At 44.9% G+C, this 17,257-nt stretch overlaps 1 protein-coding gene across 1 annotated transcript in view; it reads left to right on the top strand.

The window, feature by feature from the left end:
- Positions 1 to 5,336: 5,336 nt before the first annotated feature.
- The window catches only part of ttc1 (tetratricopeptide repeat domain 1), a gene marked incomplete at its 5' end in the record, with an annotated part of 16,438 nt that continues 4,517 nt past the window's right edge, over positions 5,337 to 17,257 (top strand). The window contains 5 exon segments of the mRNA XM_037687189.1: positions 5,337 to 5,729; positions 5,809 to 5,869; positions 12,852 to 12,964; positions 16,018 to 16,054; positions 16,123 to 16,271. Of these exon segments, the coding sequence (XP_037543117.1) occupies positions 5,346 to 5,729; positions 5,809 to 5,869; positions 12,852 to 12,964; positions 16,018 to 16,054; positions 16,123 to 16,271 (744 nt within the window).

Here is a 17,257-nt window from a genome sequence, read left to right as displayed (position 1 = left end):
CTGCTGACGCCGCGGGAGCGCGCGTTTGACACCACTGCAATGAAAAAACGTGTGTCGCTTCTGCCGAGAGCGAGATACGTTGCTGAGCTCGTACCGTGGTTTAACGTTGACGTGAACTGCGGGCGCTGAGAGCTGCGTGCGCACTTTCATGCCGCGGGAGCGCGTATCGGCACCGCTGATAGTGAATGAAAACAACCTTAAAAAGGCTCATTCGTGATGAGTGTGTGATGGGGCCGCTTGTCAGATAAACCATGCTGGCAGCCTGGCTAAAGGACACTTCATCATAAAATGATGTTATTTCACAGTGTCATCAACACACCTCCAGCAACCCGACACCTGGTTACCTTCCGTTGAGCTCTGTTTGTTGTCCTGGAGGGCCCCCTGTTGGCAAAGTCCGGGAAAAAAAAAAGAACTTCCGTATGCCGGGGACGTCTGACGGGAGGGGCTGGCGTAGCAGAGCTGGGGAGGCGTTGTGCAGCCGTGGAGCATCTTGAAATGATCTCTCGCTGATGAAAAGAGGACCTCCAACAAACTCCTGCAGCTCTCCTGAGAGGAAGGTGGAGTGACGAGCCAAGAGAACCTCTGGGACCTTGTTCTCCGGCTGCGATGCGGGGCAGCAGACAGCAAAAGAGGCGCACCGGTTTAGGATGACGTCAGCTGCCCTGTAGACGGAGCGTACTGCAGGGGCCGGCAGCGTCGTTAGCAAGCAGCCGCTACGAGAGCGGAGTGAGCCGAAGGACAGAGGGCCACCGTCTCTTCCCGCCTCTGAACGTGTACGCCAACAGCGTAACGTGTTGTTCGCTGCGGCCATGTGAAACACATGCTGGTGAGCTCAGTTGGAGAGCGGTGTCACCGTCTCGGTTACGCTAACCAGAGGCACGGGACGCTGGTCCACCTCGACATCTTGCTCCAATAAAGCCTCCATCAGGCTTGGCTCCAGGGGGCACGGAGGGACTTTTCGCTCAGTGAACCCCTGCTCTGGAGATGGGTGCGGACTGTGGAGACCGGCTCCCCCAATCTACCAGGAAAAAACCCGTCTGTGGCCTCGCCCGTAAGACGTCCTGTTGGGAACACGAGGCCATATGGATCAAGACAGTGAGCCGGAATGGAACCCAGTAAACAACTTTCCCGCCGGATCATCCGAACTGGCTGGAAAGGCGTAGGACGTAAAAAAAGGGTCCCTTCATGTCAGCTGCTTCCTGGGTTACGCCGGGCAACCCCTGAGGGCGCCGTTAGCCGGGAGCGGTGTGATCACCGATGCGAAACGAGGTGGGATGGGGTGAGCATTCACTCAGCCCCCCTCCACCGACACTACGCTCTCCAGGAGGGAATGAGCAGCGGGGGGCTGCAGCTGAGCGCCGCCTGTCCCGGAGGAACCATCCGATTCACTCCGAGGGTCGGTGATAAGAGGAAAATTACAAGATGGTGTTGTCCAGCGTGAAGTGACCTGTCACTGAGAAATACTCCTCGGCGCTTACCTTGAAATAAGACTGCTCGTCAGCTTCTCCTCGGGGAGGAGAACTCACCGGACGACCGGAGGTCGACTGCCGGGCCAAGCATCCTTAACAAAGGTTGGTCATCTATACAATTTTCCTTCTTTGTTCTTCTGACAGTGCTATTAGCTCACTGAAGAAAAAATGGGAGCCGATTTCCCGCTCTTAACGTAATTTATACGGACCGGGTGGGGCCCCCACAGCAGGTGGGCGTGGACTAAATTTTTCAGTGCAAATGCTACGCATAACGGGATAAACCCACTAAGCGACAGCCTTAAAGGGCGAAGCCTATACGAAATAGAACTAAATTGTTTTTGTCTTATAAGATCATGTTTATGTGTAAAATGTGCTCTGTTGTACCTACAGCCATGATTCTGTCTCATTTCTCAAACTATGTCACTGTCTGGAGCCAAGCAACTCAATCAGCTTTAAAACCTGACAATGATGTTTTCACAAGCTCTGAACGTTTTAGACCAAAAACCATTGAAGTGTAAAATACTGGAGAAATATAATTTCTTAATCTGTGACAATTTTTTTAAAAAAATTTCTTGTTTAAAATTGACTTTTAAATGCATTAATGGTTTTGTCCCAGAGCTGGTGAGCAGAATGATTTTTACAAGTCACAGCTCAGGAGTTGCAACAAGAGGTGCAGTGGATGGAGACTGCAAACCTGCACAATACAAACCATCGTTTGGTCAACGTTGTTCTCATTTAAAGACCCTCATCTCTGGAAAAGTTCACCATGAGCAATAAAAACATGAACAGATCTCAGAGTTTTTAATTCCCAGGCGAAAAAATGGTTGAAACATAACCAAATCTGTGAACACTGAGCCCCATGTGGATGGAGGAGCAGGCATGTGAAGAAACTGTTTAATTTTAATTAAGTTTTAATTTAATTTTAGCCGTTTTTATATAAAAGTCCAACGAAGGACTGGGTTTGCAAATTAGCCTGTGGCTAGAAAACCTTTGTACAAAACAACGGTTGCTTGGTTTTTATCACGTAATATTGTTTAATGTGCTCCTTGTTCAAATAAACTTGAATGAATGTCTAACATGTCCGACATGTCCAACTCAAGCCCGCTCACTGAAAAGCCCCCGACAACTCAGCTCTTAGGAGATTTTAAAATGTGCACCAGAGTTAACTGATTTACAAACCGGATTCCAAAAAAGTTGGGACACTGAACAAATTGTGAATAAAAACTGAATGCAATGATGTGGAGATGGCAAATGTCAATATTTTATTTGTAATGTGACATAGATGACAGATCAAAAATTTAATCTGAGTAAATGTAACATTTTAAGGGAAAAATATGTTGATTCAAAATTTCAGTGTCAACAAATCCCCAAAAAGTTGGGACAAGTAGCAATAAGTGGCTGGAAAAAGGAAATTGAGCAAATAACAAACAGCTGGAAGACCAATTAACACTAATTAGGTCAATTGACAACATGATTGGGTATAAAAAGAGCTTTTCAGAGTGTCAGTGTCTCTCAGAAGCCAAGATGGTAAGAGGATCACCAATTCCACCATTTTTGCACAGAAAGATAGTGCAGCAATACCAGAATGGTGTTATCCAGCGTAAAATAGCAAAGACTTTTAAGTTATCATCATCAACCGTGCATAACATCATCAAAAGATTCAGAGAATCTTGAACAATCGCTGTGCGTAAGGGTCAAGGCCATAAAACTATACTGGATGCTCGTGATCTCCGGGCCCTTAAACGTCACTGCACCTCAAACAGAAATGCCACTGTCAAGGAAATAACAGATTGGGCTCAGGAATACTTCTAGAAAGTATTGTCAGTGAACACAATCCACCGTGCCATCCGCCGTTGCCAGCTGAAACTCTACAGTGCAAAGAGGAAGCTATTTCTAAGCAAGTTCCACAAGCTCAGACGTTTGCACTGGGCCAGGGGTCATTTAAAATGGAGTGTGGCAAAATGGAAGACTGTTCTGTGGTCAGATGAGTCACGATTTGAAGTTCTTTATGGAACACTGGGACGCCATGTCATCCGGACCAGAGAGGACGAGGATAGCCCAAGTTCTTATCAACGCTCCGTTCAGAAGCCTGCATCACTGATGGTATGGGGTTGCATGAGCGCTTGTGGCATGGGCAGCTTGCATGTCTGGAAAGGCACCATTAATGCAGGGAACTATGTTCAGGTTCTAGAACAACATATGCTCCCATCTAGACGTCATCTCTTTCAGGGAAGACCCTGCATTTTTCAACACCATAATGCCAGACCACATTCTGCAGCAATCACAACATCATGGCTACGTAGGAGAAGGATCCAGGTACTGAAATGGCCAGCCTGCAGTCCAGATCTTTCACCTATAGAGAACATTTGGCACATCATAAAGAGGAAGGTGCAACAAAGAAGGCCCAAGACGATTGAACAGTTAGAGGCCTGTATTAGACATGAATGGGAGAGCATTCCTATTTCTAAACTGGAGAAACTGGTCTCCTCTGACCCCAGACGTCTGTTGAGTGTTGGAAGAAGAAGGGGGGATGCCACACAGTGGTAAAAATGGACTTGTCCCAACTTTTTTGGGATTTGTTGATGCCATGAAATTTGGAAACAACAGATTTTTCCCTTAAAATGATTTATTCTCTCAGTTTAAACTTTTGATCTGTGATTTTTGTTCTATTCTGAATAAAATATTAGATGTTGGCACCTCCACATCATTACATTCAGTTTTTATTCACAATTTGTTTAGTGTCCCAACTTTTTTGGAATCCGGTTTGTAAATCAGATTAATCTGCCATTACCATACCATACCACTTTATTTATAAAGCACTTAAAACAGCAACAAAGCCAACCAAAGTGCTGTACAGACAAAACAACAGGTAACACACAAAGCAAAAATACAAAATGAGGTAAATCAGAATATAGACAAAAAACGATGCAGAAAATGACGACAAACCATTGTGGAGCATACAGGATCAAAACACAGATCATCTGGTGTTGAAAGCTACTGAATAGTAGTGAGTTTTTAAACGGGACTTGAAAACCGAGAGGGAGGGGGCCTGTCTGACAAGCAGAGGTAACTCGTTCCAGAGTCTTGGTCCTGCTACAGAGAAGGCCCTGTCACCTCTGCGCTTAAGACGAGTTCCTGGAACTGTGAGGAGCAACTGGTCCACTGACCTCAGGGAGCGTGGTGGGACATACGGTTGTAGCAAATCAGAGAGATGGGGAGGGACGAAACTGTTCAGTGATTTGTAGACATACATGAGTATTTTGAACTGGATTCGAAAGTGAACTGGTAACCAGTACAGTGAGGCCAAAACTGGTGTAATGTGCTCTCTTTTGCCTGTACAAGTTAAAAATGGGGCTGCTGCATTCTGGACCAGTTGTAGTCGTGCAATGGAGGTCTGACTGATACCAAACAGGAGTGAATTGCAGTAATCAAGCCTAGATGTAATGAATGCATGTATTACTGTCTCCAGGTTCTTTTTGGACAATATGGGCTTCAGTTCAGACAGCCGCCTCAGTTGGAAGAAGCATGATTTAGCAATCATGTTTACATGATTGTTAAGTTTCAGGGAAGGGTCCATTATCACGCCCAGATTAGTGACTCTTTGTTTTCCTGACAGGGTTAGAGCGGAAAGGTCGATGCAGTGGTTTGTGATCATGTCGTTGGGAGGGAACAACATGACTTCAGACTTCTTTTCATTGAAACTTAAGAAATTTAAAGCCATCCAGTCCCTGATGTCAGCCAGGCAGTTGAGCAGCGGTTGAATAGAGCATGTACCATTGTGTCTTAGGGAAAACCTATATTAGAACCTGTATTATAAGGGAAAACCTTCACATAAATACGTGATGAAGTTCCTCCTTTGTGTTGCAGAGCATCACAATGAGCAGCCGAGGAGAAGACCCAGGAGGACAGGAAGAGGGGGACGAGGAGGACTTCTATGACTGTCATGACATTTTGAAGCCTCCTGAGATCACAAAGGAGAAGGAACAACAGAAGGAGGGAGACAGTGGATTGGAGACCCAGCAGGAAGATGCAGGTTCAGAGGACTGTGATGTTTCAACAAACAGACAAATTGACAGAAAAGAAGCGAGTGACACAGAAGGACAGAAGAACAAGGAGGTGGCTCAGGGTGAGAAGGAGCAGGGTGCTGCTCTGCAGGAGGATTCAGATTCAGAGCTAAAGGAGGACGTGTTCAGAGGAATGGACTTTGATGATGACTACCTGAGGGAGGTGGAGAAAGAGCTGACAGAAGAGGAGAAACAGGTAATCCTCCTGTTTGTTCCTTCTTCTTCCTGCTCAGGTTCAGGTGTTCAGGTGTGCTGCTGTACATCCTTTGTTTCAGATTCAAAAGCAGCGCAGCTTAACTCTCAAGGAAACTGGAAATGGACTGTTTAAAGCTGGAGGTGAGTCCATACTGCTTTATTACTCAGTTTAAACCAGGTCAAACCAGTTTCTAAACCAGATTATCCAGTCTCTAAACCAGTTCAAACCAGATTATAAACCAGTCTAAATCGGATCAAACCAATTTCTAAACCAGATTATCCAGTCTCTAAACCAGTTCAAACCCGATTATAAACCAGTCTAAGCCTGTTCATATCAGTTTACAGGATGCTCTATTCTCAGTGAAAATGTCCATCTTTAGTCATTCAACCTTCTACAGGTTAGTCTCACAGAGTCTCAAGGACTCATTTCATTTACCCTTTATTTATACAGGGAGTCTCATTGAGCCACGAGAACTCATTTTCAAGAGTGACCTGTTTAGGGAGCAGATGGTGGGGGTTAAGGGCCTTGCTCAGGGGCCCAGGGTGGGGCAAATGAGGGTGGAGGCAGGTGTGGATGTTCCACCTATTCCACCCACATTTTTGAAGTTGACGGTACTGGGAGTTGAACCTGCGACTTTGCGATCACAGGCCCATCTTCTAACCGCTGCGCCGCCACTCCCCCAGTTACAGAGAGACCTGGTTTAAACAAAGAACACAGATGAGGTTCAGACTAGAGGATGACACAGGAGTGGATTTTCACTCCTGTCCTGGTCCCACAGAAAAAATCCTGTCCTGTCCCACTCCTGGTAACATGACTCCTGCTCCTTTTCAGAATCACTCCCACTCCTGTCCTGCTCCTGTTTTTCATTGAATTTTTAGGAAATACATTGAATTTGATTTGATCTTCTACCCATTCCTGTTTAAATTACTTTGTGTTGTGCAGTTTTATTTCAAAAGATATGGCAACAGGAACAGTTCATCTGTGGTGAAATAGAGACATTTATTTCCTTAATCCAAACAAAAACCTTCTCTAAATGTCATAAAACAAACAATCCATGGCCTGTAGTCCATATAATGTTTCTACGGAGGATCAGCTGATGAGTCTGTTTCTGGCTCTTTTGAAGGTCAGTTCCAGTAAAAACAAAAAATCTAAACCAGTCCATGGGTCACACCATGTCTACCTTAGATGAAAGAACCCAAACAGAACAAGTTGCATTTTACTAATTTATTGAGCAGTTGTTTCCTTTAAACAGTGACATCACTGTCATGTTTTAAATTGTTTAAACAGACAAACAAAAAAAGAAAATAATGTACCAAGCAGAGAACTCAATAAATAAAAATGTTTAAAGGCATTATTATACATTGGACGACGTCCTCCAGAAGTTCAGTCTGTGTGGTCGAGGTAACGAGCTCGTTTGGGTGAAGCATGATGTCGTGCATCTTCCCAGACTTCAGAGCTTCATTTACAGACTGGACCATTGCAGGTCTGGTGTTCCACCTCATCTCTCCACAGCTGGACCAGTCCAGAGCCTTGTGGAACCTAAAAGTGACAGAAGACGTGCACGAGTCAAAATAGTGTCACAGTGACTACAAGTTACAATCTGTTGGTCTTTCTTTTGGAAATAAATATTTTATCAAAAACAAGAGATTTAAAATTGAAACTAAGTCAAGAAAATGTGACATTTGCAATTATAAATTACAGAAGCTCAATTTTTCTTTATTTCACTTATCATATTTTATAATTATTTAATCAGCCTCACCAGGCAGAGATTACAAGATGTTATGTATCTTACCTGCTCTGTTGAAGTGTGGGACAAGGGTCTTTGTGTCCAAAGCTGTTTAACAGTTTGCTTCCAGAGCTAACAGCTTCCTGTGTTAGGTAGAAAAATTAAATTAAATTAAAGACAAACAAAAAGCTTAGTGCTACTTCTTGTGCCATGTTTTCTAAAACAGTTATTGAATCAAGTATTTACTTATGTAGGTAAACATAGATGTTTTAAAACCTGTTAAAATACACCAGCATGCAGGAAATAGCTGCTACTTTATTAAAAAAGTTATGGGGGAGGACCCACAGACCTCGCACCAATATGTCCCCCCACAATAATTCTAATGCTAATACCCACAGTGTGGTTCAAGCCAAGAGCCATTGTCAACACTGGGGGGGCTAAGGCCCCTAAAAAGGGCTTCTAGAATCACCCCTGGTGTGAAGAAATAAACTGAGAAAAATCAACTCTTGGCCTAAAAATTAACACAACATAATTGTACACATCATATCTTAAATCTAAAACTAAAACAATTATTATATATGCAACCAGCCTTTCATATTTCATATTAAAACTGTGATATTTTTACCGGAGAATGCTTTCACTCTTAACGAGTTTGTTGTTGCACTGGCATGGGAAGAAGGCGCCACTGTGCATGGCCTGCCCTCCACCTCTGTCTGCAGTGATTGTGGGTTTTTTTTTTTGGGTGTTTTTGTAATTTTTCACCTACAACATCGACCCACTGCTGGTTTATGAACGTCATCAACTCCTAAATCTCCGACTATCTGCCACCAGTCTCGCTTTGTTTCATCATAATGATCATAACTCTGGACCCCCTCTTGGACCCACACCTCTGCTTGAAGACGTTCCTGTTTACCTCCGCCGTGGTATCCTGCCCACTCAAAGACATCGCTCCAGGCGCCGTGGAAAACGGGCCGGCCGTCTTGTGATGATCAAAGCCTGCCGGGCTGCTGTTGCGGCTTCCTCTTCAACCGAGGACCACATCTTAAATCACCTGTCCTGGCACTGCGCCGATCCACCTGAGTCTTTCCCAGTCCCACGGGTCGGGTCGCGCTTCCACAGCAGACCTGTTTGCTGCGGCTGGGCTTCCGGTCGTTGGAGTCGCGGGTCGAACTCCGCAAATCTGAGACCGCTGGTCTTAACTTCATGGACAACTTCTGCTGTGATTCCTACAAGGATTGCACTGATAAACGCCAGGTCTCTGGCTAATAAAACGTTCATCTTGAAGGACTTTTTCTCTTCCACCGGTCTGGACTTCTTCTGCGTGACTGAGACGTGGTTCTCCTGTGGTGAGTTCATGGCCCTGTCTTAAATTTTACCACCAGACTGTTCTTATTTTAATGCTCCTAGAACATCAGGCAAAGGTGGTGGATAATTAACTATTTTCAAAAAACGATGGAACTGCAAACTGGTACAGATACCAGCTAATTTTTTTTGAGCTTCGAACTGCTGTGTTTTGAGGTGGGCTGTTCAAATCCTGTTTTTTCTGCTGTTTTATACAGGCCACCCAAATATAATAAGGACTTCATGGCTGAACTCTCTGACATTTTAACTTGGATTCTGCTCAGATATGATCGGGTTTTGATATTGGGAAATTTCAATATACATGTCTGTTGCCCTGAAAAGCCGCTGACTCAGGACTTTCTAGATCTGATCCAGTCTCTGAACTTTGTACAGAATGTTGCAGGACCAACTCACCAGCATGGCCACACACTAGATTTAGTATTAACCTTTGGTTGATCTGTTTCTGAGTTAGAAATTGGGGATGCAATTTTCTCTGACCAAAAACCCATTTCTTTCAACACTTCTTTTGTCAGCGAGTCCAAACCACCTCCCCCTCCAGCCAGGCCTTGTCGAATATTTAACCCTTCCACTGCTGCGCTTTTTCATCCGCTTTTCCTAAAAACTCTCTCTCAGTCTGTGAATCCTCTTCCATGAACACCCATGAGCTAGTCACTGTACATCAAGAGATCTGTACTAAGGTGCTTGACCTAGTTGCACCATTAAAAATTAGGCATCCAAAGCGCACTCCACACCCTTGGATGAATGAGATCACTCGCGCAGCCAAACGTCAATGCAGGAAAGCCGAACGTAAATGGAAGGACAAACTTCCCGTTTCTTTTATCATGCTAAAATCATGTTGCAAAGAGTATCAGGCCACTGTTAAATCAGTTTTTTTTTATTATCCCAAATCATCGCCTCAAACAGCCACAAGCCCCGCGTTCTTTTCAACACCATTAACTCCATTTTAACCGTGCCTCAGTCTGCCAACAGGGAGGTCTCTGCAGTTACGTGTGACGACTTTGCCTGTTTCTTTGTTAAAAAGGTTGAGTTGATCAGGTAACTGATTCCTCACACCACAGCTGACCCCTCTGTCTTTGCCCCCTCCACATCAGGCTTTAACCAGTTTGAACCCATTTTCCTCTCATTTCTAAATGATGTCATTGGTCATATGAAACCCTCAGGTTCCCCTGCTGACCCCATGACCCCATCCCTGCATCATTTTTTAAACAAGTCCTACCTCCATTGGACCTTCTCTTCTTGACATTATAAACAGCAGTATGGCTGCAGGTGTAGTTCCTGACGCTTTTAAACATGCAGTGGTAACTCCTTTAATAAAAAAAAACCAGACTTGACCCTTCAATATGCTCAAACTTCAGACCCATCTCCAAACTTCCCTTTCTTTCTAAGATCCTGGAGAAAATAGTTTTCACTCAATTAAACGAGTTCTTGAGTGGAAATTCTATTCTTGAGATCTTTCAGTCTGGCTTTAAGAAACTACACAGCACTGAAACAGCCTTAGTTAGGGTCTGCAATGACATTCTTCTGGCAAATGACTCTGGTCAGTCTGTAGTCCTGGTACTCCTTGAACTTACCGCTGCATTTGATACTGTGGACCACAGTATCCTTTTGTCCCGGCTAGAACACTGGGTTGGGATTACTGGTGCAACGTTAGAATGGTTCCATTCATTCCTGAGCGACAGGAGTTTCTGTGTTAATTTTGCTAACACTATCTGCTTCAGTGCCTCTTTCCTGCGGGGTCCCGCAAGGCTCCATTCTTGGACCCCTTCTGTTTTCTTTGTATCTCCTCCCCTTAGGGTCCATTTACACGGCGCATATTTTGAGTGCATCCGCAGCTTTCTCTCTGCGGTTCTGCTGGTCATTTACATGACACCAGTGGCCCCCCTCTTTGAATTCAGAACTTTCTGAACCCACCTTCCATAGTGGAGGTTTTTCGCTGACCCCCCGCTGATAATGTAAACATCTCTCGCTGAGACTTTGTGTTAAACCACATGCGCACACGCACGCGTGGTCAGACGCTATATTTCTATCAACATGGCGGCGGACACACTGCTTTCTGAACTACGACTGATGGAATATATATTAATTTCGTAGTTAATCTACGTCGGATTCCAGGTGCTGGGACCGACATCCGTGTTAGAAGAGACACTATCTGATCCAGTTCTAATGTCGCTGTTTATAGAACGAGGCACGCGCACACGTCGCGCTGCACTATAACATAAATGTGCTAAATAATAACAGTTTAATAATAATAAACAGTATTTATGTTAGTGTGAGATATAATGAAGCTCTGAGCTAAATGAAGCTATCTGGACATTATGTAATTCAAATTTAAAATGATGCTAAATATAGCGTGAACACTAAAGTTGAAAATGAAGACATCAGGTTTAATTTTTATTTATTTATTCAACACCACAAACTGTATGTCACACAAACACTGATAATTAAACTGAACACACTATTAAAACACGTTAACTGAACTTGAATGGATTGAATAAAAGAAATTAGGGGAATTTTAAATAAATGGTTCATCCAACATCTCTCTTCGACGTCCTCCTGCAGTTCATCTGGGCCGAGCCTCGTTCAGAACCGGTCCGCCTGGTGGGAGGACAGCTTCTTCTTCTTTCAGGAAAAAAATTAATACTCAGTTGGTTGTTTCGTAACTGTCTATTGTTGTCGCTGTTGTCCATTGTTGTCATCATTCGTTGTTGAAATCAGGTCTCTCTTGTAAATGAGTCATCGAGACTCAATGGGATTTACCTGTCTAAATAAAGGTTGAATGAATGAATGAAAAAGATGGCAAGACGTTTACATGGCGCTTCGTCTCCAAGAGCTTTGTCACCGAGAGCATAAAGGAGTGTCTTTTTAATGGTTATCGGTCAGTGTTGAGATCAGACAACTCTTGCAGCCTCTTTGAGTTTTCTGAGGTGAAAGCTCCATGCTCCTGCAGCTCCACTTCTGTCTAGACAAAACATTCTAACACCACACATGGTTCATTTACATTTGACATTAATAAGTGAAAAACATCTGTGACCTTTCACATCTTCATCAGACTGTACTTATGTAGTGCCTTTCTATCTTATCAAGACACTCAAAGCTCTTTACGTGACAGTCTGTGCCTCATTTACTCATTCATACAGTACTCTATCTGTACAAAGAATAATCAGAGCTTTATCACATTCATACACCAATGGGACACACATCGGAGGCAATGAGGGGTTCAGTGTCTTGCCCAGGGACATTTCGGCATGTGACATGTGTCTTCATAAGATAGAAAAGTGCTATACAAATACAGTCCATTTACCATTTATTGCTAGAATCACTCAGCCCCCTGTGAATAGCAAGCGGCCATCAGAGCACTAACGATCCATTGTTAGGCTGATGGTCCTCTTTCATCATGTGACCAGCCAGTTCTGGATGTCAACAACAAACTGGTTGATCCACCATGAGAAGGTGCTATTTATAAGGCTGAGTTTATTGCAGCTCCTTAGACTGAAGAAGTCATGTGGATAAAAGATTAACTGTTTCAACAAGTTTTTATTTATTTTTTTATTTTAATCCGTCCAGAGGACCTGACTTTTTTTTTTTTTTTTTTTTTTTTTCCAGAGGACCTGACTTTGTTACATTTTCCTACCTGGATTAATGAGCAGCATCAGGACATTTAGTAAACAAATTCAATTTTTTTTATATCAGTTCAGAATCAAGTGAAAATAGTTTAGACCAGTTCAAAGAAGTTTTCAAAGCTGCGTTAGTTGTCATTTATAAATAAATTTGTAAATAAAATCCTTTCTGGACTGACTGGATCTGACTGAAGCCCTGCAGTGGACTTCCATCCACTGCAGCCCTGAAACCAAACAGAACCCAACAGTTGACCACTTTTCATAGGTATTTTTATATTCTCTGGTATTTTTTATATCTTGTGTGAGCCCTTGTGTATGTTCCTTTGTACTGAAACTGGCACAACAATTTCTTGCAGGATCAATAAAGTTCTATCTTGTCTTACATTATCTTATCTTCATCTGTTTGTGTTCCTGCAGACTGGAGCGAGGCAGCGCTAAAGTACACCGAGGCTTTAGCTTTATGTCCCATCAGTTTCAGCCGAGAAAGAGCTGTGCTCTTCTCCAACAGAGCTGCTGCAAGACTGCACCTGGTAACGTCATGCTAACCTAATGCACAACAGACCTTTATTAAAATGGCGTTTGTCAGGGATGACCTCATGAGTTTTGTGAGAAAGTCCCGGATGTTAGGTGAACAACATGGCAGACCGCATGAGTAAAGACCACCTCTAATGCTTTTGTCCATGTCAACCCAAACGGAGACGACGGCTCCGGAAAGTAAATAGACTTGGAACACATTGAAGGATACAGTCATACACATCTCAAGCTCTGGCTACCATGCAGGGAACTAGCAGTGTCCGCAAACCAGCCCGACTGATAAAGAACTGTGACAATCCCAGTGTTTCCGTGCTGACACGTGCTCTTTGTCCCCGTGAAAAACTGCACAAATGACGTGCGCAGGATGAGGAGCAATCATTTTATTTTAGCTAAAAAAGTTAAATCTGGTCCCCTGGACATTCAGAAAAACAAAACAAATAAATTGTTGAAACGTTTCGTCTCTCATCCGAAAGACTTCTTGAGTCTGAGGTGCTGTATTCAGCTCAGTCTTATAAATAGCACCATCTCATGGTGGATCAACCAATTTGCTGCTGACAACCAAAACCAGCTGCTCACATGATCAAGGAGGACCATCAGCCTAACGATGGATCATTAGCACCCTGATGGCTGTTTGCTATTCACAGGGGGCTGAGTGATACTAGCAATCGCAGCATTGTAAGAGGGGGACAGTTGAACACGGAGGCTCCGCTCCTGTTTAATGATGGACGGCTTCTTTTAACAAAGATGGCCTCCTTTACTCCTCTCTCAAACTCATTGTTCCTCTCTATCAAGGATGTGAACATCTTCATCCCTGAAAGAGTGACCGCTGGCCTGGAGATAAGTGTAGACCGCAGAGTCCTGGCCTGATGATGTTGATCTTCTGTGCTGGTCCATCCTTTTGGCCAATGGCTGTTTAGTTTCCCCGATGTAAGACTGATCACCCTCCTGACAGTGAACAGCATACACAATATTACTCTGTTTGTGCCGGGGGACTGGATCTTTGGGATGAACCAGTCTTTAATGTATTTTGGGGTTTAAAAGCCACTGGGACATTATCCATCCATTATCTTCCGCTTACTCCGATGTCGGGTCACGGTGGCAGCAGCTTGAGCAGGGAGGCCCGGACATCTCTTTCTACAGCCACCTCTTCCAGCTCTTCTGGGAGGATTCCAAGGCGTTCCCAGGCCAACCGAGAGACATAGTCTCTCTAGCGTGTCCTGGGTCTTTCCCGGGGTCTCCTCCCAGTTTGACATGCCCGAAGCACCTCTCTAGGGAGGCGCCCGGGAGGCATCCTTACCAGATGCCTGAACCACCTCAACTGGCTCCTCTCGACGTGGAGGAGTAGCGGTTCTACTCCGAGTCTCTCCCGAATAACTGAACATCTCACCCTATCTTTAAGGGAGAGTCCAGATACCCTGCGGAGAAAACTCATTTCAACTGCCTGTATCCGCGATCTCATTCTTTCGGTCACTACCCAGAGCTCATGACCATAGGTGAGGGTAGGAACGTAGACCGACCAGTAAACAGAGAGCTTTGCCTTACAGCTCAGCTCTCTCTTCACCACAACAGACCGGTACACGGTCCGCAATACTGCAGATGCTGCACCAATCAGTCTGTCAATCTCACACTCCATTCTTCCCTCACTCGTGAACAAAACCTCGAGATACTTGAACTCCTCCACTTGAGGCAGAACCTCACCCTCGACCTGAAGAGATCAATCCACCCTTTTCCGGTTGAGGACCATGGCCTCAGATTTGGAGGTGCTGATTCTCATCACAGCCGCTTCACACTCTGCTGCGAACCGCTCCAGTGAGAGCTGAAGATCATGGCACAATGACACCAACAGGACCACATCATCTGCAAAGAGCAGAGATGGAATCCTGAGGCCACTGAACCGGAAACCCTCTGCCGGCTGGCTGCACCGAGAAATTCTGTCCATAAAAGTTATGAACAGAATTGGTGACAACGGATAGCCCTGGCGGAGTCCAACTCACACCCTGAAGGGGTCCGACTTACTGCCGGCAATATGAACTGAACTCTCGCACCGCTTGTATAGGGACTGAACAGCCCATAACAACGGGCCTCCAATCCCATACTCACGGAGCACCCCCCACAGTTTACCCCGAGGAACACGGTCAAATGCCTTCTCCAAGTCCACAAAACACATGTAGACTGGATAGGCAAACTCCCATGATCTCTCAAGGACCCTAGTGAGGGTAAAGAGCTGATCCAGTGTTCCACGGCCAGGACGGAACCCACATTGTTCCTCCTTGATCTGAGGTTCGACCAACGATCAGACTCGCTTCTCCAGTACCCCTGAATAGACCTTACCAGGGAGGCTAAGGAGAGTGATGCCCCTATAATTGGAGCACACCCTCCAGTTCCCCTTTTTGAAGAGGGGAACCACCACCCTAGTCTGTCAGTCCAGTGGCACTGCCCCGATGTCCACACGACGTTACAAAGGCTTGTCAGCCAAGACAGCCCCACAACATCCAGAGCCTTAAGGAAAAAGGGTGACTCTCATCCAGTCCCAGAGCCCTGCCGTCTCTGAGCTTTTTAACTACCTCGGCAACCTCAGCCATGGTTATGGACGGATCAACCCCCAAGTCCCCCAACTCGGCTTCCTCTATGATGTGTGTGCTGCAGAGCCAGCGCTCCCTGTTGGTTTTTTATTTTTTAGATCTTTTTATTAACAACATATAAACACAGAACACCGCTGAGGCTGCCAGCGCTCGTTTCTTTTTTCTGACCTGTCAATCAATCCAGTAGGCGTGTCAGCAAATGACCAATCGGCGACCTCAATTTGTCCCGAAGGTAAACGCCCCTTGTCTGTGAAGCTGCTCTGTAGCTACTCAGGGTGTACGCTCGAGTACGAAGTCTGAACCCTCTGCGTACAGTACACACGTACGTACTTGTGAACGGACGTACGCGGGAGTATACTGGGGGCTTTAGCCTTGTGCTAACAGTTTTATAAGTTAAGTACTAACTGTTCTTTTTGGAGGTGTGTTAATGGGTTTATTAGCAGAGTGCTAACTGTGTGTTGTTACAGGAGCAGAAGGATGAGGCCATCTCAGACTGCAGCAGAGGTGAGTCATGACATTATCACCTCACCAGTTTATTGATCAGTAACACTGATTGACTCTGGTTACCATAGCGATAGAATTGGATCCAGACTACTTGCGGGCGTTGCTGAGGAGGGCAGAGATTTACGAGCAGACTGAGAAGTTAGATGAAGCTATGGAGGACTACAAGAAGGTTCTGGACCGAGACCCGAACCACACTGGGGCCAGGCAGGCCTGTATGGTGAGTTCTTGTAGTTCCTAGAGTTTCCAAAAGCAGAATGGGAGGCAGAGCTTTCAGTTATCAGGCTCCTCTCTTGTGGAACCAGCCTGTCCTTGAGGCTGACACCTAGTCTACTTTTGAGATTAGGCTTAAGTCTTTCCTTTTTGATAAATCCTATAGTTAGGGTCAGCTTGGGTTTCCTGAGCTGTCCCTTAGTTATGCTGCAATAGGCTTAAACCCCTTTTCCATATCCCCTCTTCAGCACGGTTCGACTCGGTTCAGCTCAGCTCGGTCCATGTTGCTTTTCCATATGCACTTCAGGACCGGTTCTGTAGGCGGGTCCAGAATCAAACTCGCCTGACCAGCTGGTGGCGATAGTGCTCTATTAAGTTATTTACTAGCCACCACTAAACATATTAGAAGAAGACCCTGAAACGATACACAGCAAAAATGGAGGATCTTGTAGCTTTGTTGAACATTCTGCTCAGTCTGTGGCTTTTTGTCAAACGCCAAAGAGAAGAGACTCAGAAAAGGCTGCGGGCAGCAAGGCAAAAGACTCTGGCCAAGTACAGGTGTGGGAAGCCATAAAGATGCGAGCTAGACGACGTGTGAGGGTAAGCTAATACTAATCTGCTATATATAGTGGGAGCCCAGCGTAAAAGTATATGTTGATTAAATACAGTTTAGTAATACATGCTGTGTGTGTGTTTCAGATGATTCTCCATCAAAATACTTGCAGCAGACCTACAGTCTGTTTATGTCCAGCTCTGGACCAACAGCATACAAAGTGTGCCATTAAAGAAGAGAGTGGCTGTTACCTTCCCTGCTCTAAACCGTCAATGTATCATTCAATGTATCATTCAATGTATCATTTCAGTATAGATGTTGGCAATAAAGATGTATTAAAAATATCTGGACTTTTGTTATTTACCAAACGTGGGTGGGTGGGTGGAAGGAAGGAAGGAAGGAAGGAAGGAAGGAAGGAAGGAAGGAAGGAAGGAAGGAGG

Source organism: Nematolebias whitei, chromosome 14 (assembly GCF_014905685.2).
Source record: "Nematolebias whitei isolate Nwh7 chromosome 14, NemWhi1, whole genome shotgun sequence".
Classification (NCBI taxonomy): Eukaryota; Metazoa; Chordata; class Actinopteri; order Cyprinodontiformes; family Rivulidae; genus Nematolebias; species Nematolebias whitei.
Note: the sequence above shows the minus strand (reverse complement) of the source record. Positions and strands in the feature narration are given on the sequence as shown.